This window comes from Hippoglossus hippoglossus, chromosome 15, assembly GCF_009819705.1.
Source record: "Hippoglossus hippoglossus isolate fHipHip1 chromosome 15, fHipHip1.pri, whole genome shotgun sequence".
In the NCBI taxonomy this organism is placed as follows: domain Eukaryota; kingdom Metazoa; phylum Chordata; class Actinopteri; order Pleuronectiformes; family Pleuronectidae; genus Hippoglossus; species Hippoglossus hippoglossus.
Window position 1 is genome coordinate 23,042,899 of NC_047165.1, and position 27,640 is coordinate 23,070,538.

A 27,640-nucleotide genomic window follows, 5' to 3' on the forward strand; every position below is an offset into this window, starting at 1 on the left:
CATTGCAATTTGGTTTCTTTATTCTGAGTCAGTGACAAATTGCTGAAATACTTTAATTGTATTTAGCAGTGAATCTGTTCGGCAATCAGTAACAACAGCTGCCATTGTTTGGATTATAAAAAATAAAGATAAATTCTTTTGGAAAGCACAAAACAATTTCATTACCTTATTCCATTGCGACACCACACTTAAATAACAGGTGGAGGTTGCAGCATGTGGGCTGCAATGAATTCCTTACCTGTGGTTGGAAGTCATACTGAATCATGGAAAACAATCTTACACATATCAATTCAAGGTGGTGGTAGCATAGAAATCGGCACAAAGGTCACTCGGCTATCAGATTTCTTTTGACTATCCAGAAAAAATCATCAAACGTCGAGTTAATCTAACATTCCAATATAAAGAAAAAAAGATGAAAACAAATGTAAATAATAGTGCTTCATACAGGCTAAACAATAACATGCAAATTCTGTATAATGCCCACTTACCCATCCTCAAAACTGTTCTAAACTGATAGTACAGAGTTTCACATCAAAAAGAATTATACATAGAATATTTCCTTTTTATCAAAATAAAGCAGGGTGTTGAACAGTGGTTATGTACACTTTATTTCCCACTTTATCTTTGTTTTGTTACAAATATAAATGCTAACATTGTTAGTCAAAACAAAACAAAAATATTGTGCAACTGATCCTGCAAATCCAAAGTAGAGACTGGTCATTTTTCACTTGAAGAGTGTTCCATACCTAGTGATACACTTCCCTTCTTTCACTGCTCTTGTTAGGGTTAGGTTTAGGTAGATGGATGACATGCCAAAATATCTTGATTGCCACCTAGTGTCCTGCTACAGTATAGATCATAAACTCCACCCCCTTTTAAGTTATAAGATTGGTCATGGACCAAACCATAAATTCAGAATACACATTAAATAAATAGTTTTCCAAAGATGATGTCTGTATTTGAGGGAGCTCTCATCACACTGGTGTATATTCAAGTGTTTTGTGGCATTTTTACTTAAAAAATTGATGCCATAAAAATTAGATGAAACGTCAAGTGTGGACTTTGATACTGTGTAGTACTGATAATGATCATTACTGCGCAGACATCCCATTTAAGTCAACAGTGTCAGATGGCAGCACCCGTATCATGATATTTTTGTTTTCATGTTTTCAGTGGGAGGACATGTCAGCCATCTTTATTTTTAAACTATCTGAGTTGGGACAGATCAATACTAATAGTACTAGTACTATTATACGATACTAATTTTAGTTATAAACATGATGTCAAACAATTAAGTGAAATAAATTGCTGTCTGTTTATCATTCTAATGGCCATCTCAATGGCCAATGTCTGAGTATTATGGCTTAACAAGCTCATCAAGTGAAAGAGTCACAGCAACGACATGTTGTGCAGATACAGCTTCACATTTGACACAAAACCAAAGAGTATATGTGTACTAACTGTATTATGTCCAGAAACGACTTTTGGTGGATGGATCAAAACTTACATTTGTATATATTACATAAACCATATATTCTGTAACCCTTTGCTCATATAAAGGCTACATTGTTGCTATTCTATGGCTTAAAGATAGAGAAAAGTTGTGGCAAGGCAAACCAAGTAAATATGGCAAATGTACAACTTGCTCTCACTTTGAAAGATTTGTGCAAAAAAAGAAATGTGAAATATAGAGGCAGAAACTAAATAACAACTTTCAGGTGTAAAATGTTAAAGATGAAAACAACAGTTTTCTTACAAGAACCAGTTCTGTAAAGGACAACAATCTGTGAGTGTATCTATTAAATAAATGAGTTGCTGTGTGTTACATTGCCTGATGGGGAATTTCCTTTTTTATCTCTTTCTTAAACTATCATACAACTGAAAAATCAAATGCTATTACCAGTAACCTCTGTGTATGTCCAAGTGAGCTCAGGCCACTGTATTACTTTTATATAAAAATGCAAGATGGACAATGTGATCCAATGGAGAAATTTCAATTATTTACACAAAACAATTAAATAGAGAAAACATATCAGAACTAAACAGTGAAAATGTAATGTTTTCCTTTTTTGCTCTTGTTTTCTAAAGTTACAGCACTCTGAGCTCTCAGACATCATAGATTCCTTTTTAAAATTCAAATCTGTAGTCACTCCAATAATAAATCGTAATTTGCATCCTGTAATTTTTAAACTAACTATTGATTTAAATTTAAAAAAAATTGTAACAGGCAAATCTCACCCACTAAACAATGTTTTGTAGCAACACTTGCACCTTTGAGACAATGACACTCTTAAAACAATTTCTTACATTTTGCAATTACTCAAGAAAATTAATAGAAGAAAAACCAACAAATAAATACAAATGAAACACCATTTTGACCCCGGTCTGTTTAAAAGGCAGCTGTCAATATGACATAAGGAATGCTTCTGGACATTTGATTTGAAACAGGATAGTCATTATTTAGATTTTCAACACAGATGAACGGCATTTTTATTATTTGTATGTACAGTCACTGCTGTAACAAGCTACTTTTTTGTATTAACTAAAGATAAATTCACATCATTGGTGACAAAGCAATAAATTATTTGCCATCATCTGATGAAAGTTTTTGAGTCGAAAGGTAAAAAGATATGTGTATTTACATGCAGTATATCTCATGGCATGTTATAGAGCCTGGATATGCAGCATGCAAATGTAGAAATTGTGGACTTATAAAGTGTTGGTTTACACGAGGCCAAAACATGTTTTTTCCAAAAACCATAACTGCAGAAAGTTATAACTACGATATAATCAACACATGAATACTGACCATTGTATTCCCTCTGTATGTGAAATCCATGTTTCATCAATGCAATCTATTTACAAAGACTGAATACTTTTATACATACAATCCTTTGTCTTATATTGTACAATACTTACAATTACAGCATTGAATTGTGGTGTCCTTTAACACCTCAATTGTAGAGTAAAATATATATAACTATATCTCATATATGACCAGACATGATGTCAAAGCTGGTATTTCCTATACTGCACAATCATTCAAATAAAATGTAATAGCTGCAGGTAAAGGGAATTCAAAAAAAAGGCAGTGTCATGAAGGAATCATCAAGAGGGTCTCCCTTAGTTTTTTTTTCCGTGTTTTTTTGGCTTTTCATGAAAACACATGGCATCTATCTGCTCTGTGAGCTGCTCTGAATTCTTAATCACAGTTGCAGTATTGATGTCACAATTGGAAACACAACAAACGGCATGTGCTAAAGTGTCCATGACTTTCACTAGAGTTTTATAGATCTATGTGTATGTAGTCATCAGCAACACATCAGTAGGTACAGCATCTCTCCATGGCTTGTGATGGTTGTCCTGTCCTGAGAGCCTTCAATGACTAACTGGCTTGTACTTTTCAGTCTTATTGAAGTTAAAATGCTCATTGCTGCCACTGAAGCTTCCAACATTACTGGCCCTGGGTCCAGCCTCCTGGAAAAACGTTGAAAATGCCAACTCCAGATTAGGGTAAAAACTCAAAGATATCTCAGAATGTCTTCAAGTTTCCTCTCTGTGTCTTCTCGGGGACAGTCTTGGGTAGCCCTACTTCTTAGCCAGTTGGAAAGGATGTTGACCCTTTAAATATATGTGGACATATACAGATTAATCACATCAGATGCAAAAGAAAAAGGGATATTTATCCTTTATGTCCAGAGTTCCTTACCCTGAAATCCCTTCTAGCCACACTCTACCTCAACCTTACTACTGCATTTACTAACTCTAACAGTCAATTCTAATGCCTAGAACCACCGGCATGGTATGTTTTCAAGATTGTATTGGAAATATTAGATTCTTGTGTTGGCCATTAAATAGAAAAGCACTGAAATGGCTGCAACATTTCTGCAGCCAACATGGGTAAAAAATACAATGATGACAAGTGGCCCTGTGACTCTTGCTCTAAGAGACGTTCTCACAATCTGTGCTCCGGGCTCCACCGGATATACAAATGTTGATGTCAGAGAAGTGACTGCTTAGTAAGTAGAGCTTTTCTACACATTGGCTTGATAACTCTGACATAACCCGGAGTTAAACCCTGATGTTACCTCACTAACCACAAATCCTGCTTTCTACAGGTCTTTGGCCTCTTGAACTTCCCAATGTTCCTGCCTCTGTGTATGCAGTACTGTAAATGGTCATGCTAGGTTAGCTTTGTTCAATTCGATTGGATTTTTTTTGTATAGCACCAAATCATAAAATATGTCAAGGCAATTATGTCAAGGCACTTAACATAGTACGGTCAAGTCTTTATAAATCAAACAATTAAATAAAAATTGTTGAGCATAATCAATATGGCTTCTGAGTTGTTGAGCCCCATACATTAACAGAAGGACCTGTTTACTGCCCTGACCAAACCAGGACTCTGGAGAGCACTGGACATCTTAAACCTCACTAGAAAAGCTCAAATAATGTTATGTTATACAAACCATGCTGTGGGCACACACCATTCAGTTTCAAATCAAACAGGGTTAGCAGAGATGATCAGCACTTTATTATTTAGGTTGATCAAGTAAAAATCAGTGCAATTTCCTCACATTAGCATTAAAACGATCTTATTTTGAGGGAAATTGTCGTACAAGACCTGAGTAGATATGTGATGCTCAATATGGACGTTTCGAAGTTGTGTTGAGATTCCGAAGTGAATTAGTGTACAGAAACAATCCTTTTCAAGGCCCAAGGATCTTATTTTTAAACATGAGACAGGAGGGATTTGTAACACTGTACCAGTGTCTTTCTGTAGTGTCATGAAGAGATTTGATACAACTCTAACAATATGGTGCATCTTGTATAAATTATAGCCAGATTATCCCCTTAATTGTCATGTATATACTTGACAATATACTTGACAATTAAGGGGATAATCTATACATGTATATATTCTGTACATGTGTATGCTATCAGGTAGCATTTTGCCCCAACAATAACTCTGTTACAGTCTGTTTGGTTTTGATTATTTTTCTATTAGCCTTACTTGACTGTGTCAGATCTTTCTATATTATTCTCGTCTTTCAGATTGAGAACAAAACCAAAAGCTTCAGAAATTAATATTTAATTGTCACTTTAAACACCATAAACATTTGGAACATTTCAGAGCAAATCTGGATTTAGGTATGCCAGCTGGAGACTAAGGCAGGAGTTAATGTGAGGTACTGTGCAGCACCTGCAGCACATGATGGATTTATTACTGTCAAAGCTTAAAAAAAAATCTCTCATGGCTGTAGACAATCAAACCCAGGCAAAGCGACACACAAAGGAAAGGTTTGTCAAAGAGCAGCAGCACGTAATGGATCAAGCTTCACTCTGGTCAGTCCATCCATTTCTTCTTCAACACCAATTCACTTGGTAAAGTTACCGAGGTTAGCTTAACGAGTACAGTTACACCATAAACAACGCATGTGGATAAAATGTTCTAGTTCTTGATTTAAAAAAAATCTCCATTGTCCAGGCAGGTTACAGCTTTCTTCATAAACGGATGAGACAATGTGACAATTGCAGCAGTATGCCTTTAGGGTGAGCAGCAATATTTTCATCCAACCATATGGGCTGTACTGTGCCTCAGATTAGAAGGCAGATGAGCAAACACAACAGACAGTTAATACATAGAGCCTGACAATTGTAAAGCAGGAAATGGCCCGAGATATTTGGCAAAATTATTTTCAGTGACCTGAAACTAGAGGGAATATGTGTACAAGAAGCTTAGATAAATAGAGCCGTCGCTTTCCTGCTATACAACTAAGACTTTAAAGCTTCAAATGGTTAAGACGTCTTGGTTGACACCCTCCTCCATGACACAAAACGTTAACAGCAAACTTTGATTGTCTGCAATACTTGTTGATAATGAGCCATCAGACCTTAGACACAGAATTTAAGGCTGTCCCATAATGATTAGCACACCACCGTGGATAGTGTGGTTTGGATGTAATGCCTGTTGAAAGATTTAGTCCATAATCACAGCTATCAGAACTCACCATTTAAAATGCCGAGGCATATAAACCTTAAATTGCATTACCCCATTTACTTTATTACACCATTTATATTTTTTGGAGAGGATTCATCCTCTGGCGAGCACGTTACGCAGAGCAGACTTCATAGCATTCACTGCAGTAAAAAAAACAACCTAAATCATAAACTCTTTGGGAGGCTTTAGTGCAAATCCATGTTTTGTAGTATGTATACTGAAAGTCCTATCATATTTATTCATGAAATTATTTTTGTTTCATTAATCATTTTCCTTTGATTATTATTATTTTTAATTTTGTTTACAAAATATAGCCAATGTTATTGCATTTTTGTTTGGTGCAACACCAATGAGCAAAAATGAGCAAAGGCAGTGAAATGGAAAAAAGAAGACAATAATAAAATATTTTAGTTTTTCCTTCACCTATACGATGAAAGTTTCAAAGTTTCTTTTTCCACTTGATTTCAGCTTGTAAGCTCATAGCATGATACATCGATGTATACAGTTCTATTTAGGACTTATCTGATTTTAATGCCTTTTGTTGATCACAACCATCAAATAATGTAAAGGCTGCTGCACAGTAGAATTTGTTAAACTCTTAACCGATTTTAAAACGTGGGCGACCACAGACCGTATGACCGATTTAACTGTTCTTCTTATGTCAGAACGCAAACACTAGATGCTTTTTTCACTTTCGCACTAGATTTCCAGAGACTTGGAATCTCACAGAAAATTGTGATAATCTTCTTCTTCAGTTTCTTTATGGCGGTTTTGCAAAACAACATTTTGGTCCATTACCGCCACCTTCTCAACTGGAGTGTGTGAATGTAACTTCAGAAGAAAAAGTAACATGGAGGAGGACCAATGTTGTCTGACAGCCTTAAATCTGATATGTCTGATAAGTCTGCATGTTCATCGGTACAATATGAGCACATGACCAAAAATTCAAAGTGCAGACTTTAAAGAGCTTTCTGTCACTCTGTCTATATTAACGAAATTTGAAACAAGTGTAAATGCACTGCTTGTCCATGTTTGTTTTTAAGACTTCATCATAAAGAGGAGAGTTCAACTAAGACTTTCAAAATGTTAACACATAATCTTTCCAGCCCCACAACTCAGTGCAGCATGGTCTATTACAATAGAACAAAACAACATAATGCAATAAGTTAATAAGCATTATCACTTCACATTATGCACAAATATCATGCATATGTTGCAACATTATAATTTTTACTTATCCAATATTAAAATAATGCATAGGTATAAAAATTGAATACGCAAACATTAGCATACGTTTTAAACAATCTGTACAAAAACTTTGCCATATATTTTTAGGATTTTTTAAAAACATTTTTCCACGTTTAACAGAATAGAGATAAAGTAAAAAAATAAATATCCTATGTACAATCACATCAGCCATTCCAAAGTTATTGTCACTGCAAGAAAAAGAGCAAAAGGCGATTAGATATCAAACGTTAGTTCAAACAAGTTCATGGTGAAGTTTGCACACAGCGTGTGAGCTGCAACGGCGACGAGCAACAGCAGCATCAAGCTCTCTAACTTACTTTATTCCAGCATCCTGGTACAGGTAAGCCATCGTCCCCCTGGAAGAAAGATGTTGAATGAAAAATAGTGTGCGCTACAGAGATGAACAATATTATCATGCAAGTTTGAAGCCAATACAAATAAAACCAGTGTACAATTCTATAAAATAAATCAACACAATTTTTTTATTGAGTGGCCAAGTGGTGAGAGTACTTTTGGAAATCAAGGTTCTGGAAGTAGTCGTGTTCTATCAGGTCATGTTTTGTTACTGTAGGTCTGTGCCCAAATCAGACCATTCAAAGTGGAAACACATTTTCTTGTTACTTCTTGTGATATGGTTTTATACTCAAAATGATGACTGGTGGGTTGTAGCTATGATTGTGGATATGAACAATGTCATGTCCTTAGTTATATTATAAGAAATTTGGTGGCTTCTCTTTAATGCTTATGCCGGGATGTTCAAGTCTGTAGCCACCCTAACCCTGGCTTTTGTCTTTAATGTTAAACGGACCAATCAGCATTCATCGTTTTAAGGCTCGGCAGTAATAACAGGTATTTTTTTTAGCTCCGCTCTGATCAGAAATTATGGAACCATGACGTTAATTTTCATTGGCACAATGCTATGAGACATTTTCCTTGGTGGGTAACTTTTGTGACTCTTTGCCATCCATAATAGTTCAAGCAGCACTGGAACATTGTTCAGCCTGCGTCGACTTTGAAGGGATTGAAGCAAAAAATTGAAAAAAAAGTAACATTGTGTACATTTACATGTTTCTATTTTAAGGAACCTGAAAAATAAGATAAAACGAACCCTTTACTTCCAGAACCAATGGATCCCCAAGCCCTCTATACCATATTGTAAACAACGATTTCATTATTATGACTATAAATACAACAAAACAAATGAGAACAAAACCAAGGCAATCAGCAGTCTCTATTGAAATCCCTTTGGATTGTGTCATATACTTTGGTAAGAGAAATTTCTGTATGATTCTCCACACAGCAGGAGGTTGACACTGTTGTTTCAGAGCTAGGTGATGCCTTACACTTTCTGGGGTTTCACACTTAAATGAACAATTTGATGAGGATGATGAAGTAGGACAAAAACCTTACCTGTACAGATAAATACTCATATTAAAGAGACTCTATTGTCGATTCCTTTTTCCATTACCAGACTTAAGAACCATGACCAAGGTACTGTACCTTTCAGTACCAAATCTAAGCACCTACCTGTCCCATCTGCTGTAATCACACGTATATACAACTCATTTGAAACCTCATTGTAACCAGATTACATTTTCTACTCTCTTTTAGTATTATCTAGTCTAGTCACAACATATTTGGTTTCTTTGAGTACATCCTATCTTGCAGTACAATGTCCAACTGTGGTGACCGCAGTATTATGGCTATATTCAGGTTCCATTTGAATATGGTTAGGGAATTATCATGGTCTGATTTATTGCAGAAAGTCCACAATCTACTTTCTCTAATCTAAACCAAACCCCAGGCCGAATTCTAAATGCAAACCCCTGGCTCTGGTGTCATATTCATTTACCTTATACCCTCACCATACCTCCACTGCAGTTCCTAAATGCAATGCTTCATTCATTCACAAAAGCCTATACCTCTGAATCCTAGCAGTGCTTATGTTTGTCACAACAACATAATCGGGAAAACAATTCAGTGTTGCTTTATTTTGCCTGATATTTTAAGGCTAAAGGTCTTAACATGAAATCTACATAAAATGAACAATGTTTCAGCGATGTCTTCCAGATTAATACTCTTTGACCAAATAGATTTATCTTGGTCCCACTGCTTTCATCATCAATGGTATAATGTTGCCTCGAAGATGGTATAAATTGGTGCTCCATGCGAGAAATGTTGTAGGAATCAAGGGGTTATGTTAAAAAGTTCTAGTATTCTTAATACAGACAGTTCAAGGCTCTACATTAGAATATAATTATTATTTCTGGTAATGTAATTGTGATATTAGTCACATTCACAGATCTACATTTGAAGTTAATATATATATATTGTGATGGAAAGCTTGTGTTAAATGAGTATGTGTTCTTGTATGTGGGAAATGCTTGCTCATGTTAGTTCTATAAGAGGTCAGTTCAGGAGGTCAGTTGGAAAAGTTCTGGCTTGTTACCAGGTCAGTTGACTAAAAGAAGTTACATTTGATGCACATGTGCATGTTCTCTGTGAGTTTACAGTGCAATATCTGAGTGCCATCATGCAGGAGTGTGGTTAGAGATAGCTAGAGGCATGCTGGGAAAAGTGAAGGGAAAGAAAGAGCACCATACCACAGGGCAAGGGGCATCCAGCCCGTCCAGGCCTGGCAAACCTGGTTCACCTTTCTCCCCTTTAAAGCCTCGGAAACCCTGTTTGTGAAATCAACCATTTAAAAAAAGGACGCAGCTCAAGTGCAGCAGCGGAGTGTTTGTCCTCCCCTGCTCGATGGAAGGAGGATCTCCGCTTCCGTTCCGCTGAGTGGCAGGAGCCAGGTTTCCTAAACATGCAGGCAGCCTGAGCCTGACAGGAACTAGGCTCACGGAGATGAGTTGAGGCCCTTCAAAAGTCCCTTTTGATGTTTCTAACTTGTCACATATTCTTTAATGTAAAGGTCACAGTAACAGGAGGGAGGATGAAATTTGAGACAAAATGTTTTGGTACATTTTGATACTGATTAGCAGAGGCTGCCTGATTCCTGTCCGTCTCATTCCTGCAAAAAAAAAGAAGCTACCCAGGCAGAGTTGTGGTCTGTGATCCATTGAAGTAATTGAGTTTTCAAATGTATAATACAATCTCTCGTTAAACTAATGATTTTTTATTTCAATTCAGACACACATCTCCCAAGATCTGGACCAAACTCTTCCTGGGATTGATTAGAACCACTGAATACCAGAGCCAAAAGGAAGGTGACTACCGAATACAAACCTTCAGGGAAACGGAAGTGCTATGCCATTACAATATTGTATTCGAAAATAGTTCTCCTTCCCTTTGCCTCTTGGCTACACATGAAGCTACTGACATACCAACGGACAGGGGGCATCTAATCCAGGTGCTCCTTGGTCTCCCTTATCCCCTTTGGCCCCCCTGTTGCCTTTCTTGCCCCTCTCTCCCTGCAAACAGTGTATTAAAAAAAGACAAACTTTAGTCCTCCTGGTTTTAAGCCACACATGAAGCAAATCTTAGTTTTTTGCTTTCATATACATTTATTAAGACAATATGAAAAATAAGTCTCGTTATTAATTCAATAATGAGTTTGATTTTTTTAAGGAAATTGTGATTTTTAATAAATGTAGTGGAGTGGGAAGGTAAGTAGAGGTAGTTAGGGAAGGGTAGTTTTATAAGCCAGCGTAGTTGGTAAGCAGGTGTCATTCAAGGATTTCCAAAGACTCCCTACAGCCTACTGTACAGTAAGAGCAGAAATAAGAAGGTTGTTACATAAACTCTCATAGTTTTATTTTTAAAACATGGAAGATAACCTGATGACACATTTTTATACATGAAAGTGAGCGAAAGGATAATGGCCAAAAATTACTATTAAGTACACTCAAACACTTGGCCAGGTTATCTTTCTAATCATGGCTTCATAATAACAGAGGTTCCCTAACCGAACTAAGATGTGTTTGTGCCTACTTTTCAAAGAGAAATTAAATGTACTCATTTTATCTTCAAAGGGCAACTCAACTAATTTTACACATCAATGTCTGTATATAGATGTGAGTTCTACTGTATATATGAAAAAAAAAGTGGTAGACAAAGTTTTGTGGCTCCTGAGGGAGCTGTGAGAAGTTTGATAGTGTCTTGATGACATAAGTCAATCGTCAAACTTTGGGGGTGTAAGGTTAAAAAGAAGTGATCTACTAACATAATCTCTATAAACAGATTCTTTCTGTGAATATTTAGAATCTGTTGGTGAGGCGCAAGATAATTTGTCTGTATTCATATGCAGATAGCTAAGTCAAAATTTAGTTTGGACTTGTAGGGCTGTAAACAATGCATGGTGAACACAAGATAAAGTCTTGGCCCAGATACACTGTCTAAGCCGGAAGCACCAATATATTGGCCGTTGCCCCCAGATGCAAATTTGTTATCAGACCGTAGCTGATGTGCTCCGAGATTGCTACTAACGTAACATATCAGGATCGCTGTAGTTGCACAGTGGGCATCAGAGTCTAAGTGTGCTATAAAAGTGCAATGCAGGACTTCATTCTTACTGTATACAGTTTACAGAATGGGACGGCTTAGTCATAATATTAATTGAATACCTACTCACCAAGGTCAAAGGCTGTAAGGGTCCAGATTAATGTGCTGACTGACTGCAGTGTTCTCCCAGGACTGTCTTACCATCACAACTGCACATCTCGAATCTCACTTTTGTGCGGTTTAAGCCCTGATCAGACAGTGTTTTGGTGTTTTGCAGGCGGGGCCATGTGAAGTGACCCACTCTACTTTTTTCGGTTGAAGCCAACAATTAAAAAAGGATGATTCTGAGGCAACATTAAATCACATTAACTCAATGTTGTGAAGTAAACTCAATTCACGTTATTTAAATAGCTCAAAAGTGGAGGGCACCTGCTCTTAGAGGCTGTTCCCAAATAACCATCAGAGATGAATTAATGAATTTGGACAATGGAGGGAAAATGCTATTTTAAAGCACTGCTCTCAGGTAAAACTTTTACTTTTCGGGTTTTACATGGCTCCTGCAAAAATACGAGGCAGTCCAAGAGTCAAGCAGCTCCTAAGACAAATGAGCAGGATGCAAAGTGCTTAGTGCCTACAGAGAACAACTGGAAAAGGAGGCCTCCTACTGCAAAAACGACATCCTGTCTGATCGGGGCCTAACGCCTCATTTTCACACAGCTCTATGTATGTATCTGAGTCATCAAAAAGTCCATACGCTCCTATGGGAACCTTTGTGATCTTTTCTTTTTTAAATTTAATTCAATTCAATTTAGTAAAACACACATTATCCCAAGGCACTTTATAAATAAACCCAACAGTTCCCACAATGGGCAAGCAACTTGGTGACTGTGGAGAGAAACCTCTAGCAGCACCGCGATTTGTTTTTAATGTAACCCAACCAGTTTTTTCCCAGTCCGCAATTTGCCTTGAGTATTTCCAAAAATGTTAACTTTTATGGTGAATGTAAGTTACTGTAAAGCTTGACAGCACATTTAGCTATTAAGCTTAGTTTGGTAGCAAGCTAGCTGTATAATGTACAAAGTGCATCCATATTTTAACAAGAAATTTCACAAAACTGGCTACACACCTTGCAGGTATTTGATGCAATGAATTATTATTCATGTTTTTGTCAAAAACTGCTAAGTACTTTGTCAAAGTACACTAGCTTCTCCCCCATAGCGACAGTAGCATTCCACTGTTAATTATAGACACAAAAATGTGTGAAAAAAAGACTTAAAGGGATTGTTCACCGAAAAATGAAAATTCACTCATTATCTACTCAGCACTATGCCGATGGAGGGGTGGGTGAGGGGTTTGAGTCCACAAAACACTTCTGGAGTCTCAGGGGTAAACTTTGTTTACAATTGAAGGAACTGGTGACCACTTCTTCAGACATAATAAAACAACATAAAAACAATAACATGGCTCCATACTGCTCCCGTGGTGTCCTCCAAGTGTCCGTAAGCGCCAACATTCATATTCGACTCGAAACAGCGTCATTTACACCATGTTTTTAGCCTAAATGTCCTCTGATATCCTCCTCGGAGCTGCATTCATGTTCGCAAGCACACACTGCAACAAGCCTTCACCCAAGGGCACGCACTGGGTGCTCGTTAGCATAGCTAAATCCGCTAGCATCGCTACTCAGTAGTAGTGGACTTTAATGCTTAAAACACAGTGTAAATGACGCCGTTTTGAGTCGAATTTGAACGACTTGGCTTACTGAGACTTGGAAGACCCCACACGAGCAGTATAGAGATTTTGTTTTCTGTTGTTTTATTACATCTGAAGAAGAGGTCACCTTGGCTGCAACGCTGTTTACTCCCCTGAGGCAAGAAATGTGGACTCAAACATCCAACCCTCCATCGGAAAAGTGGTTCGAAGGCTTTGATCCGAGATGCAATGCCTGGCTGAGTGTTGCTAGTAGCAGAAGCTCATATTCTGAGATCATGCATTCAAAACCCTTAAAAAATATATTTTTTAGTGCATTCTTATTTATTTTGAAAGCTGTTGTGCTTTTGTGCCCACTCCATAGCTTTTAGTTGTTTGCAAATCATGACAAGGCTACAGATAAGGCAAATTAATTATCAGCACATATTATAAAGACGATTGTTAGAAGTCGAAAGGTCCTATAGAATTTCCCCCAAAACTTTCTTCGAGATGTTTTGCTCAGAAATATGCTAAATCTCTGGTGTGCTAGCATCTAGCTATAGCATTTATTTTGACAGGGATGGGAGAGCACTGCCTGCCAATTTGGGGTATGGATCCCAGGGTCAGGGGTTGGAGGGATGACATGAAAGGTTGCAAGGAAAAGGAGCGGTTAAGTGGGAGCAGGAGGAGTAAAGAGGAGGAGTAAGAGCAGTAAGATTAACCAAGGCCAAGGATTGTGAGAGGGAGAGAGGGCAACCCGGCAATAAACAGAGCCACGGGCCACAGAGCAAGGTGGAGGGAAGGAAAAGGGGATAGGAAGACCTGTGGAAACAAAGGAAGACAGGACAAAGAGTAAAAACACAAACACTATCCCATAGCTTTGTCTTCAACACCTTCAACTGGACAGTCTCAATGAGGTCTGTATGCTAGAAGTATATTCTTCTGTGCATTGAAAACGTAGCTGCTTTTGATGAGAGGCCAGTTGAATGTGCTGAGAGAGCTTATGAAATGTGAATACTTAAAAGATGGGAGTGGAAATATTAAGAGTCACAGGTTAATGGGAAGGAAACGGAAACATTCATTTAGAGGAAGGGTACGTGGACGTTACGATCACATTCTCTGATATACTACAACCTGGTGATAAAATACAATATTTACACAGTATCATTTAGCAGGGCTTTATGTGAAGAGCTAATGAATGGAATAATTTGGTAATTTGGGAAACGTGTTTGTCTGCATCATTTCCAAGACGAAGAAGAGGGATATCAATTTCATTTTTGTGTGATAAATACAGAGCTGGATCTTGTTATCCTAGCTTTGCATTACGGCTATCTGCAGGTGGGAACAACTAGTCTGGCTATGTCTAAAGAGAGAAAAGAGTTATTCCATCTGCCCAGCACCTCTGACTAAAGTGCATCACCTCACACCATCCATCCATCCATCCATTCACTGCACCCTGCTGTTCACCAATAATATATGCTACACTAAAATCACAAACTATGTGCGGATTTAAAAAAAATACTGGATACAATTTAAGATTACGATTTCTGAACATATTTTTGGGCCAGTTACAGCAGCTCAAAGCACATAACACTGACACATTATATCATATTAACAACATTTAAATTCATTTTGAGTGGTCTGTCTGGCCATTTAATCAGTGTCTTATATTCATTCTTGTTTAAGTTTTTGGTTTGGTCTGCACCCACTCAACACACATTAACTTTGTATGTCTGCTGTCATGTGCAGGGAGTTTTGTCTATCAGAGTGTTTCTCACTGAAAGCAGCAGGCCTGTTACTGCTGGAAATGACACTGAGAGCAGTGAGATTGACAACTGTGCAACACTTCTGACCCACAACTCAAACTTAGATTCTTCCATTGCTGTAAAAGTATTTATTATAAAGGTTTTAATTAACTGATATGAGACTGATATCCACCTTCTCTCAAGTCCAATCCACATTATGATATTGAATCGAGGACAACAACATGAGAGACCTAATTGAGGTTAACATAGCTTGCTCCAGATCAAGATCTTTTGATCTGTTTAAGTTCACAACAAAGCCACTGCGAAACAAATACAAACAAGGCAAAGAATAGCAAAAGACATCTTGAATTATTCAGAGTCATTAAAGAACACAATCAAAGCAAACTATCTGACTCATCTGGTTATCTTTTCATGTGTGATATCAAAGAGATCATCCCGTTTATTGATATGCAGCTCTTTAATTCATGTGCTCTACTTGAGAACATCTTTGAAGTCATCACAAGTCTGCTCAGGTGACCTATTATGGCCCAGCGAGGCATTTGCTAGAATAATGGCAGAGGCTGAAATACAAGACTCATAACGTGTTTAGTTTAGATGCTTAATTTAGTAGGTAAAAACATAGAAGCCTGTGTGTATTCCACAGCTAAAATGTAATGTGTGGCCATTAGCTAGAATCATGTCCCTGCCTCTTCTATCTTTATCAATGTTAAAATAACATTAGAGTCAGTATCTTACCCGGTTCCCTTTGAGTGCTTGTGGTCCTACTAAACCCTGCAAAAAGAAATGAAACATAACATTAGTGGTTGTATATATTTCCAGCTTTGGGAGAGGAAACAAAGCTTATTTGCGAGATTTTAGAAAATATGCTTGGTTGCTGTCTTTGGTTATGTTTGGACTGACATGAGCATTGTGTCAAAATGCATTTTGTAATCACAATGAGCTCCTCTGCCTCCCTGATTCATTTCAGTGAGGCACAGAAATTCAGGTTCATGCAGTGAGAAAGTTGAAACTGGCCCAGCTTTGGCCACAGTGTAATGAGATGATGTGTCAGCAACAGCCTGCATTGGCCTGTCACATACAGAGTGTGCAAGTATATATTCCCAGTACTTAGCAGTAGTACTAATGTGAATTGGGCGATACTATTGTTCTCTACTCGACCGTTAACCTTTTGGTTGTCTAGACAGAGGATTAAATGATTTAGTTTTTTTCACCGTTTTTGCACTTGTTGGCTGCAAGGATGAAGGTTGTGCTTGTTGTGGTCAAATAATATGGACATCCAACAGTATATCTTTATGTATACTGCATGACAGAAAATAAGGAAAAGTGTCCGAAAGTATGTCCCCTTCAAAATTGAATTAGAGGCTTACAGGGATGCCTTGAGGCCCAGTTGGTCCTGGTAATCCTCCGTCTCCCTTTTCACCCTGCAGGGAAATAGAGCAAGAAAGTGAATAGTGTATATTGTTCTAAAACTCTGTAATGATTTTAGAATATGGTTCTAGAAACAGAAACACTCACTCTCTCTCCTTTTGGTCCTGCTGGCCCTGACACACCTGCTGGTCCTATTAGACCCTTTGAATAAGAATAATGAAAATAAATACCTGTCAGCAGATACAACCTGAATAGTACCAGACCATTTACCATGGTTCAATCAGTAAATCAACAAGCTGTCTGGTGCTCATGTATAGAACAGATGTCACAAAAGATAATGTCATGGACCAATTAGACACATTTTTCAGAGGAGAGGTCCTGACACATGTAGCAAAGCACCAAGCTTGTTGAACTACTGGCAATACTGTTAAAAAGGAAGGGAAAATGAATAAAATGTCAACGGCTGCATATCTCTGTTTGAGTAGCAGTCAGGATCGGAGAGGAAGACCTTGCATCTCAGGCATATCCGGCAAGTACAGTGCTGTATGCAATACAGCTGTCCAAACGTACTATACGTGTCAACATGCAGCACGAGCATCCCTGCATGCTCCTTTCTGGATTCTTAGCAATGGCAGCTTTACTGATACAGGATCAGGACGCAGGTAACTGTGAAGGCAGGATTGAGGACTGAGGATATACAGGACATAGTTGTGGCGTCTAAGATTAGACATGATGGGAAAAGCAGCACTAGCTATCAATCCACTTCACTGGTCCCAGGTGGAAGTGGGACATAATGGAGGCTGTTGTAGCCTGAAGTACAAACCCAGAGAGGCCATTGTTGCTCATGATTTGTTTTGGCCAATATCAAGATTCAGTGTTCACACAACCACAACTTGTTTATTTCATTAACTTGAGGTTAAAATTATGTGTTTTTGTTCCAGGCCTTTTCTCCAGTCTGTATTTATCTCAAGTTGAAACACATTACTAAAGAGATTAAACATGTGTTGAAGCGTCTGAACTTAAAACTTAATATTATATTAAAAATGTTATATTTTTAAAAAATATGCGGGAAAAATGCTTAACTCTAACTGAAAAAACGGCAAAGTTGGGACAACTGGAACCAATCAGTGAGTGGCAAATATACATTTTTATATTATTGTCATGGATTTATTAGGGCAGTATCACACAAAATGGTCAATCAAGGTCTAGTTTTTTCTTTCTATATTTTACCGTATAAGCCTAATCCTTATGTATGTGGTCTTTTAGGCCAATGCTTGTCATTTTGTGTGAAACTTGAATACAAATTATAATCCTTTTTCCATTCATACAAATTGTAAGGATCCCACAAATCTTTTTGGAAGACAATTTTTACAGTTGAAAATAATGTTGCTTGGCCACTTCTGTAATGGTGCCAGATTTCTACATGCCAGATTCTGTGGGTATCTCGTTTATGGACTATGGAATGCACTTCTTTGCTTGATTTGAAATTTAGGCTTTACCAAATTTTGAATGACTGCTGTATGGGTTGTGGGCAGTAGATGAGTTTACATAAACCTTGGCAACCTTGGCAACATAAGGGTGTGTACATGAGAAGCTTGATTCTCAGTGCCAGTGCATCCTCAGAACCCAACCCTGAACAGTTGTGTCCTGATAGAGATGCTATAGGAAGGAAAGAGACAGGACAAGCATGGGAAGCAGGAAAGCAAGCGGACATGACAGGCAGACATGGCAGACATGGCAGACATCAAGCAAGCTGTAGCAAGGTGGAGGGAGGGAGGGGTCGGAGGAGGAAGAGAAGGAGAAGGGTGAGGGGACAGGACTTGCGCCACTCACCACTGGACCCGGTCTGCCGTCTAACCCATGAGCCCCCTGTATAGCGTTGTACACAGTTAGAGCAGAGATGTTGGGGGAGATGGTGGAGGGGGAAGGTGGGTTGGGAGGTGGGGTGGGGATGGGATGGGGAGGTGGGTGAGTGAAGCTGTGACTCAAGTGACTTTCAAAAACACATTCAGATGATGACAAATGAAGGGTGATGGAAGTGGTGGAGGTAAAGTGAATGACAGTAATAGTGAGTAACTTCTATTGCTGGACACGGTGGGTGGTGACGTCCGGTCTGCGACTGTGTTGTTAATCAAAGTAAAAATTATAGTGCTCTGTTTTCACATATATAGTCATGACATAACATCATGTTGGTACTGTGCCCAACACCATCTCTATTTATCCCTGCATTATTCAGTCTCACATTGCCTGTTTGTCAAGCGCTCCCAGTCTTTGTTTGAACAGGGTAAGAAGAAATGTGTCTAAATCGCCTTTCACTACTTTCCTTTCCACTTTTTTATTTTATGTTGATATATCTTAAGCAGCAGAATTATTCACATTTGGGGCTATAGGAACAAATCACTCCCATAACTGCACACACAAATTGAACATATGAACCCTGTGAAAACGATTACATTGGTGAAGTCAGGGGCTGGAAGGGGAAGAATCTCCTCAAGGAAACAATGAGACAGACATAATGTTAGATATCAATGTTATGGCTCCACTGAAAGACTGTGTCAATCAGTGCTGGAAGTTGGAGTATTGCAATATAAAAGAACAATTTCCAGTACATGTAAAATGTCATGCACTCAAATTAGAGCACAATGTACTTAAAGGGATAGTTCATCCAGAAATGAGAATTCACTCATTATCTACTTGCCACCATGTGATGGCAAGGTGGGTGAAGTGTTTGAGTCCACAAAACACTTTTGGAGTTTCAGTGGTAAACAGTGTAGCTGATTAGTAACCTATCTTCAGACCTGATAAAACAACAGAATATACTGCTCGCGTGGTGTCATTTAAGTGTCTGGAAGCCCCGACATTCATGTTCGACTCGAAATGAGGTAATTTCCACCGTGTTTTAAGCCTAAAAGTCCACCAGAAGTGGCTAAGCAATCGGACGTTAGCATTTCCGACGGTCCCTGAATGCACCTCGTAGGAAGCTATCAGAGGATATTTAGGCTTAAAACTTGGTGTTTTTCTGTTATTACGTCTGAAGAAGGACTCACCATTGACTTCAATTGTATTTGATTCTGCTCTAACAAAGTTTACCCCTGAGACTCCAGACTCACCCCCCATCGGCATAAGGGTGAGTAGATAATGAGTGAAATTTTTGGATGAACTATTCCTTTAAACTCTCAAAAGACCTACTATTGTTACCAAATCCATTTTTTGTATGTCTATTTGCATGGGTTTTGCTTAACTGCTATACAATCTTGGCCACTGTATATTTCACTGAGATCCTCTTAGCCCCCCCTGGGTCAGCTGGTCAGCGTATATTTGCTAAGTCTTGATGAAGGTATATAATGAGAAGTTTCTGTATCACTGTGACAATACAGGATCATGTACAGCATCATCCATACAGTCACATAAAAGAGGAGAGTGACTGTATACAAGCAGAGAAGATAACTGTTTTTTGAACGTGAGTGTAAACCAGGAATAAAGATTAGAAACCCATGTCAACACCATTTTGAAGAGTTTGTTAGCACCCATGTTTAAAACAGCCCAAACATCATTTGAATAACATCACGAATAAGGCTGGGAGTGTATGATGCTAACATTAATAATCAAGACTGATTAAGAAAACGTAACCACTTATAGAGGTCAAATGTAAACCTAATTAAAAATCATGAAGAATTCTGAAACTTACAGGTAGTCCAAGATGGCCTCTGTCTCCCTTGTCGCCCTTGTGACCTGATGCTCCCTTTTCTCCTCTGATGCCGATGCCTGGCTCTCCCTGAGGGTATCATTGTTACACTTTAATGCATAGAATGGCTGTCAGGTAGACAACACAGCACTTGAGAAGGGTTTAATAAAAAAATCAAATAATAATAATGTCTCACCTTAGGCCCGGAAAATCCTTGGGATCCCTAGATGGAACAAAAACAGTGGGATAAGAGACACAGTCTATACTGTCTCGGGTTGTCTAGGTTACAATGAGCTATTTTATAGAATCTTTTTAACATGAAAATGTATAAATGTTAATTTACAGATTATAACATACGACAATTGAATGTCGCTAAATTATTTTGCATTTATAGTGGAGCAAATTTAGGTTGTTTGCATATCAGTAAAGACTGGCAAAAAGAAGATGTCAACATAACTGCATAAGATAGAAATACTAATGAGGAAGACCATGTCTTATTCTCCAAAATGACACACAGAAAACTCCTCCTGCCTCTGCACTATTAAAAAAGAAAAATTTCGCCAAGTGCCACACATGGTGTGTGACAAAGACACTCTTAGTCCACTTATTTAAACTTATTACAGCTGTTCTGAGTGTAATAGGGGCCGCATCACTCTTCTATATATTGAGCACGTAGCATTGAGCGTCTACATGTCATAAAATTGATTTAATCTACTACATAAAATTTGACTAACTGATGAGTCCACAACTTTAGAGCATGTATTGGTTGTTTTACTTTTGTTCATTTGCATTTAGTTTTTTGGCTGTGATGTATTCATTTGCCATTTCCATTGTAATGCTCTATTTAAAGTTGATATTGTTGTCAGTGGATACAATATCTCCATGTTTGTAAATTGTGAAAACAAACAGATCAAAAGATCTGTTCTGAGAACTGTGTGGGGACTCTCCTATTGCTCCTGTTAAGGTGTGACAGTTATAACTTTATGACAGTTGTTGGGTCCTTAGGTTTGGAGATGTGTTTCTCAGCATACAGTACTTCAGCCCAACTTCAACCTGAACTAAGGCCTGATCAGTGAGTGTGTCAGACTTTAATCTTTGGGGTTGCAACATATTTGACTCACTGCTGGGCCAACTGGTCCTGGAGGTCCTGAGGGCCCTGGAGGACCATATATCTAAAGACGGACACACAAAACACAAGCAACAGATTTCAATTTAGAAAAGAGCTCCAACACCTAGTGCTCTTACTGTCAGTGACTAACCCTTACCATTTCCGACCTCGCTACTTCTCCAGGTTCGCCTTTATGACCCTGTCAAAGAAGGTAGCAAAGACACAGAGGGACACAAAGTTGAAAAAATAGTCAATCAACTGATGAACTACTAATTAAATAAAAATTAAGAAACACAAGAATTATTCAGACAGCACTTGGGATGAATACAAGATGTATTCGACTGTGCCTCCTTTGTCAGGCCTGACACTGCATCCATAAAGATGCAGCCTGAAGGGGCACCATTGCATACCATTGCGCCAGGTAATCCAATAGAGCCAGGGGCCCCTGTAGCCCCCTTTTCACCAGTAGGGCCATCTAAACCCTACAGAACAAGGAAGGGGAGATAGACGTCACGATAATGGCTGAGCATTTCAATTCAGGGACTGATGACCTGATCTTCATGTTTAAATCAAAGCTTAAAAGAGAAATTAGAATGTTTTCTTAATGTCCAATCTCAGTGTTCATCGCCACAACAATCAGTATCAGAGAGTATAATCCTTTTTATTTATTTTTTCTGTATGGGACATAATCTAATCTTATTTTTTTCCTGTGACAGCAATGGAAAAAAAACGTTATACTTTATACATTTTTTTGCTGTTGAAGACCCTTCATTTTTATCTGAATTTAATTTGCTAAATATTCCTGAAAAATAACTTCAATGCACAGTTTTTCAGTTGTTAACTGTTTCCAATGGCCCATCCCATATAGTCCCATCATGTATATGCAATTAGATTATTTGCAAAGCAATTTGAGTAGTTCTTCCAACCCTGATGTACATGAACGGTACAAAAACGGTAAATAAAAAGGTTGATAAATCTTGCAATCATTTCAAGATATGCTGCAAGTGTTATATAGGGACTGCACAAAGTGCATGATGGGACCATATGGATCAGCCATTATAGAGATTTCAAGCTGACTATTTTAGAAATTCTGTGTTCAATTGTGTTCAATCAAATTAAAATGAAAAAATTGACTTGAAACGTAATGCTGTTGCCCTGTGTCAAATAAAAAAATGAAATATAGTGGGCAAGAGCAAAATGTGTGTCCCTTTGCTAAATCTCTAACAAAACCACATATTTGTATGTACATCTGGGCTCTCAGAGTACCACCACACTACTAATAGCATTGCCCTTTATATGGGGGCACATTTGGGATCCATGCCACAGTGAATTAAAGTTAAACTCTCTGTCATTCCTGGGGTCTCTTCCAAGCCAGTGAGTCTCTAATTAGATAATAAGAGGACAGATGGAAAAAACCAAGGCCCTCCCTCTCAATGATGACAGATGTGGGACTCTGCCTTTGACCAGGGAACCCCAGGCAGTGATGTGGTGTGGTGTGTGGTTAACACAGTGACTCACAGGTGATCCAGATGGACCCATGTCTCCCTTGGGACCCGGGAAGCCCATGACACCATCCTCGCCTCTGGGACCTAAAGGACCAGCTGGGCCTGAAGGACCAGGCTCTCCTGGCTTCCCTCTGGGTCCCTGAAAACACAAGGTCACACACATTTGAAATCACATTTAACACGTATCTATCACAATATACAGTAATTTTACAATTCAACTGTCAACTGGCTAAAATATGGAGTAGCCTACTAACAACAAAGTATTACCTTATCGCCGTCCAGTCCAGGTGGACCTGGTAGACCGACTTCGCCCTGAGGACACACCAAGGCTTGATTACAAACTAGAATCCATGGCAGACATAAACTTTTTCAGTAATATGATTCACTACACATTTTTTAGCTGTGTTGGATTTGGCCGCATGTTGCTTCAGGCACTGGTGAGACAAGATGTACCTTTCAGGAAGTCCAGTTTGAGACGCAAAAAACCCTGCACAGTGGTTGTCAATGATCTCAGGCCACTCTGGAAAGTTTTCATCAATTATTCTATATTTTGTTGCACGGACTGGTAAACAGTAGAAATAGGGTTGTGTTCAAGTAATCCTCCAAGAATGAGACTGGCCAATATAGAGCTCTGCCAGATGCTGAGGTATATTTTTGCGATTGAAAGTGAGCACTGATCCCGATGACCATGCCTTTTGATGAAGCCCCCTGTGTTGGCACCACCAGCTGTGTTGCAAGACTGACTTCATTTAAATGAAGGAAGTGCTGCATTCATATATATATAATATCTCATTGAAGTCCAGTATGTAATGACAACATGTTTGTACATCAAATACCAAATGTCACTCTAAAATGACTACCTTGAGACCTGTGATGCCAGGGGACCCTGGAGGTCCAGGTAATCCAGGGGGACCCTATTAAGGGCAAAGATCACGTCATTGAAAGGTATTTGAAGTGCTGTATTTGCATATGTTGTGATAAACGCTAGACAGTACTTACCATCAACGGTATGTTACGAATATCCTGTGAGGGAATATTAAAATGTTAAAATATTTGACTTCATCCTTTGGTTTTATTACCTCTGAGAATAAACAAGAAAAGAGCTTGAGATGAGTGACATACATTTTCGTTATTTTGAATTTCAGCCTTTCCTGGCTCTCCAGTTGGGCCTGGAGGACCCTATACGGTGAAAAACAACATTTTTTAGTAAAAAATCATATAAAAGACCATGAAATTGTGTGTACTATCGTCAATATTTGCAACATGTTGACATAAGTGCACCAAACATGACTTACTCTTGGTCCAGCTGGGCCTTCATCACCTGCATGCCCCTAGAGGTTAAATGGAGGTATGAGACTTAGATTCTCCTCAAATATTCTCAACTTGTATTAGTATTTGGAAAGTCTTCATATGATGTCTTGGCTTACCTCGACTCCTGTATCACCCTTTTCACCCTGTAAGAAGAATGTCATGCCGTGATATATAATACATGCTCTGGTGTATGTGCAGGTATCTGTCCACTATTCAAACAATTTACCTTGGGTCCCGTTAGGCCTGGCAGTCCCGATGAACCTGGTTCTCCTTTAATACCTGTGGCTGCAATGCTTGGCTGTCCCTTATCACCCTGCCAGACATACAAAACAAGGTCTGAGCAAAGTCCAAACTAAACAGAGAAATGCGTATTATTAATACTAACCAGACAAGAATAATAAATTAAATGGTTTGACTGAAGCACAAAATCACTTAATAAACAAATTATTAAGTGGTTCACACAATGCATTGAAGCAACATGTAATCTTCACTGCTGTATTATGTGATAACAAGAAATCCACATCAAACAGCAGACAGGATAAAGTAAAAAGCACAAAAATTCACATATACCTTGGAAATATCAGTTTGATTAAATACTTTTCAGCCCAATGTCCACTCACTAGCTTTCACCCTAATTTCTTGAGAAAAAGAAGTTTGCTTAGTTGTCATGGAGATAGCATAGTTGGCATCATGTAACCTACGTATGTCGTTTTGTTTGCATTGTATAGTCATATTGGAGGCGATGATATCCTGCATCTGTTCAAATCCCTGTTCAAAGACCATCTCTAGGTCACTTGCCTGCTTCTATTCCTGCCACCCTCTGACTCATCATCAATGACCTTTGACCTTCTCCCACTGGGAGGAAGTTTTAGTCTGCAGGTCACACCGGGCTGGTGTTGCAGGATGATGTCATGATGGTGATGTTGATTGTTTTTTAGTAAGGGGGCTCCTTTTGAGTCGCAGACTTGGGCTGGCTGTTCTAAAAGTCCTCAGGGAGAACCACCAGCATACTTCTTGTGGTCCCTGGTGAGTTCAAAGTCTGTCCTGGTCTTGAGTCAAGGTTGGATCATCCTTCCTTATACTTATTGGCCTGGAGTGTCCCCCACGTCTAGTCCTCACCGTGAACAAGTGACATTGATGATGATATATTGATATCTCATGACAACTGAGCAAACGGAATCTGTAGAAAGCTTGTATGTGAACTTGAGTTCAGATTATTTTGTCAAACAGTATTTCTGTGCATTCCCATAGATCACAGCATATTCAAGAATGGATTCCAACAATCCATTCTTCCTTGATCCAGAATGTATTAGTGCATGTCAGGGTGACAAATAATATGATATGAAAAGGATAGCCAGTCCAGTTCTGCACCAGTCATTAACGATGGCTGATTGTACCATCTATTGACCAAACACAGAACCAAGCAGAGTCTTTGACAGTCAAAAACACAAAACAGTGATGTGATAAATATAAAATTAGTGGGATGACTGACAGAAGCACAGACAGTGGATGAACATTCCATTCCACGCCTACCCTGTAGCCCCTCTTGCCAGGGATGCCAGGGGTACCAGAGATGCCAGCCTGACCCTTTGCAGTGGAAGAAAGACATTTATGACCCACCGATCTGACTGAGTATATAATAATGTCACACACACACTGCTCAGGTATAACTTTACCTTTAACCCAGGAGCGCCTGGGAAACCTCGTTCTCCCTACAATGGAGTTGGAAATGCCATAAATGTCAAAAATGGTAGATCAGGAAAAAAAGAACGATTTCTCAACAATACATGCACAAGAAAGAACTTCATTCATGCAAATCCTTGGATCGTTTACTGAATAAGCACACCCCTGTAAGCACATAAGACCCTGCGTAACGTCAAAGACTACGAAGAGTAGACTACAGATAGCAACACTATGACCAGAACAAGAAAATGACCACTCAGAGACTAACACACTACAAAGAGTTGCAAAATGACCTAAAAAACACATGAAATAACATCAGAGACATGCATCTCTGACTTGTTCCTGTTTCAAGTACATGCAAAGTGCAAAACTGCAAAGCAACTTCAAAAAGTGTGTCTTTTAGTCGGGGAATGATTTTGTGTGTCTTATCCTGGTTGTCTATTTTCTTTGTCAGAGGTCTGGAGGGGGCAGGGATTTATTGTTTTATAGTCCACATCCACGTAAAAGTGTAAAGTGTAATGAAAAACTGTGACTGATCAACATCTATCATGTGCCAGCCACCACACGATGAACCCTCTGAAATTGGTAGTTAAAAATAGAAAGGAAAACACACTCATGTAGATCATCTGTGCTCTTGTGCCTCTTTTCAGATTAATGAGTAGATGATTTAAAGTTGATGTACAGTCGCAGCTGTGACCACACAAGCACACACATACTGTAGCTGCTTGGTAGAGGGAGTTGCTACATTCCTGTTTGTCTGATGCTTTAATATGTTTGCTCCATATTTGTAGTCAGGGGCTAACTGCTAGACTGCAAATGTTGTCTCTGTGTAGCCACATGCATTGATACAAGAATTATCTTAACAAGCTACTACAATTGAACACATAAAGACTTATATAAGAAAAATGAAACTGTGTCTAAAGTGTGTGAGGACTATTGAGTAGAGTTAAAATGTTTTCATTCTAATTTATTTATTTTTATGCTGGGGGGGATCAAGTCTTTGAGAATGTGTTGTGCATCTTTTAGGCCACCAGAGAGCAGGGCAACACTGTTTAACAAAGAATTTAAGATGTGAGAAGAAGTTGTTGTCCTGTTTTTCGTCTATATGGCTGTTGTTGGGAGCAGAATGAACCCTAACATGAGCGCTCAGGTGGCAGTTCTTGTTGTCTAGTAGTAAATCCATAAATTATAAAAAGGCTTGATTATGAAGTAATAATAATCAAAACACATATGTAGTTACAACACCTTTCACAGGAGAAAAGCTGACAAAATAGGCCAGAGCTTTGTGATTTTTTGTGTGATAAAAACATGGGTCAACAATTTAATGCAGCAATAGCAATGCTTAGCCTGATCAAAGGTTACTCACACACTTCCTAAATTTGATTGAGAAAGCAGACCCAACACTTTACAATCCATAATGGCAATCAAGCAGTTGTTATCATGCTTAAATGAGACATATAGCTGAATACCATCAGCATATAAATGACTTATATATCTCTGAAATGGCTAATAATGTGACCTAAGGAGAGCAGATATAAAGCAAATAGTATAGGACCCAAGATGGAACCCTGAAGTACACCACAGGAAATAACAGCAGTACCAGACCTGCAGGAACCAAGCAGCACACTAGAGAAAGCATTGCGCACCTTCCCACCGAGTGTCAAAGCGTTTCGGTCAAGACATCCACAATGTCAAAAGCTAAGATCTAGCAGCGCCAACATGTAACACTAATTCACATCAGAGGACATCAGATTTGATTTCACCGTCCTTCTTTATTGATTAATTGATCAATTATTATTAACCAATGACACATTATTATTGTTC

At 38.6% G+C, this 27,640-nt stretch overlaps 1 protein-coding gene across 7 annotated transcripts in view; it reads right to left on the reverse strand.

Annotated features, from left to right (window-relative positions):
• The window catches only part of col13a1 (collagen, type XIII, alpha 1), a 115,188-nt gene continuing 87,548 nt past the window's right edge, over positions 1-27,640 (reverse strand). For 3 of the 7 annotated variants that reach the window (XM_034607981.1, XM_034607980.1, XM_034607982.1), the window contains exons 22-43: positions 25,810-25,845; positions 25,667-25,720; positions 24,360-24,446; positions 24,250-24,276; positions 24,118-24,153; positions 23,945-24,001; positions 23,822-23,845; positions 23,683-23,736; positions 23,090-23,134; positions 22,836-22,961; positions 21,728-21,799; positions 21,475-21,516; positions 21,331-21,381; positions 20,406-20,432; positions 20,213-20,299; positions 18,358-18,393; positions 16,672-16,725; positions 16,524-16,577; positions 15,892-15,927; positions 10,585-10,671; positions 7,567-7,605; positions 1-3,621 (exon numbers count right to left, since the gene is read on the reverse strand). In XM_034607981.1, coding sequence (XP_034463872.1) covers positions 3,589-3,621; positions 7,567-7,605; positions 10,585-10,671; positions 15,892-15,927; positions 16,524-16,577; positions 16,672-16,725; positions 18,358-18,393; positions 20,213-20,299; positions 20,406-20,432; positions 21,331-21,381; positions 21,475-21,516; positions 21,728-21,799; positions 22,836-22,961; positions 23,090-23,134; positions 23,683-23,736; positions 23,822-23,845; positions 23,945-24,001; positions 24,118-24,153; positions 24,250-24,276; positions 24,360-24,446; positions 25,667-25,720; positions 25,810-25,845 — 1,164 coding nt within the window. In that variant the 3' untranslated portion in view covers positions 1-3,588. Of the gene's footprint in view, positions 3,622-7,360; positions 7,438-7,566; positions 7,606-9,852; positions 9,931-10,584; positions 10,672-15,891; positions 15,928-16,523; positions 16,578-16,671; positions 16,726-18,357; positions 18,394-20,212; positions 20,300-20,405; positions 20,433-21,330; positions 21,382-21,474; positions 21,517-21,727; positions 21,800-22,835; positions 22,962-23,089; positions 23,135-23,682; positions 23,737-23,821; positions 23,846-23,944; positions 24,002-24,117; positions 24,154-24,249; positions 24,277-24,359; positions 24,447-25,666; positions 25,721-25,809; positions 25,846-27,640 lie in introns of those variants that run through there. The other 4 variants (XM_034607979.1, XM_034607978.1, XM_034607983.1 and 1 more) reach the window with 4 other exon arrangements.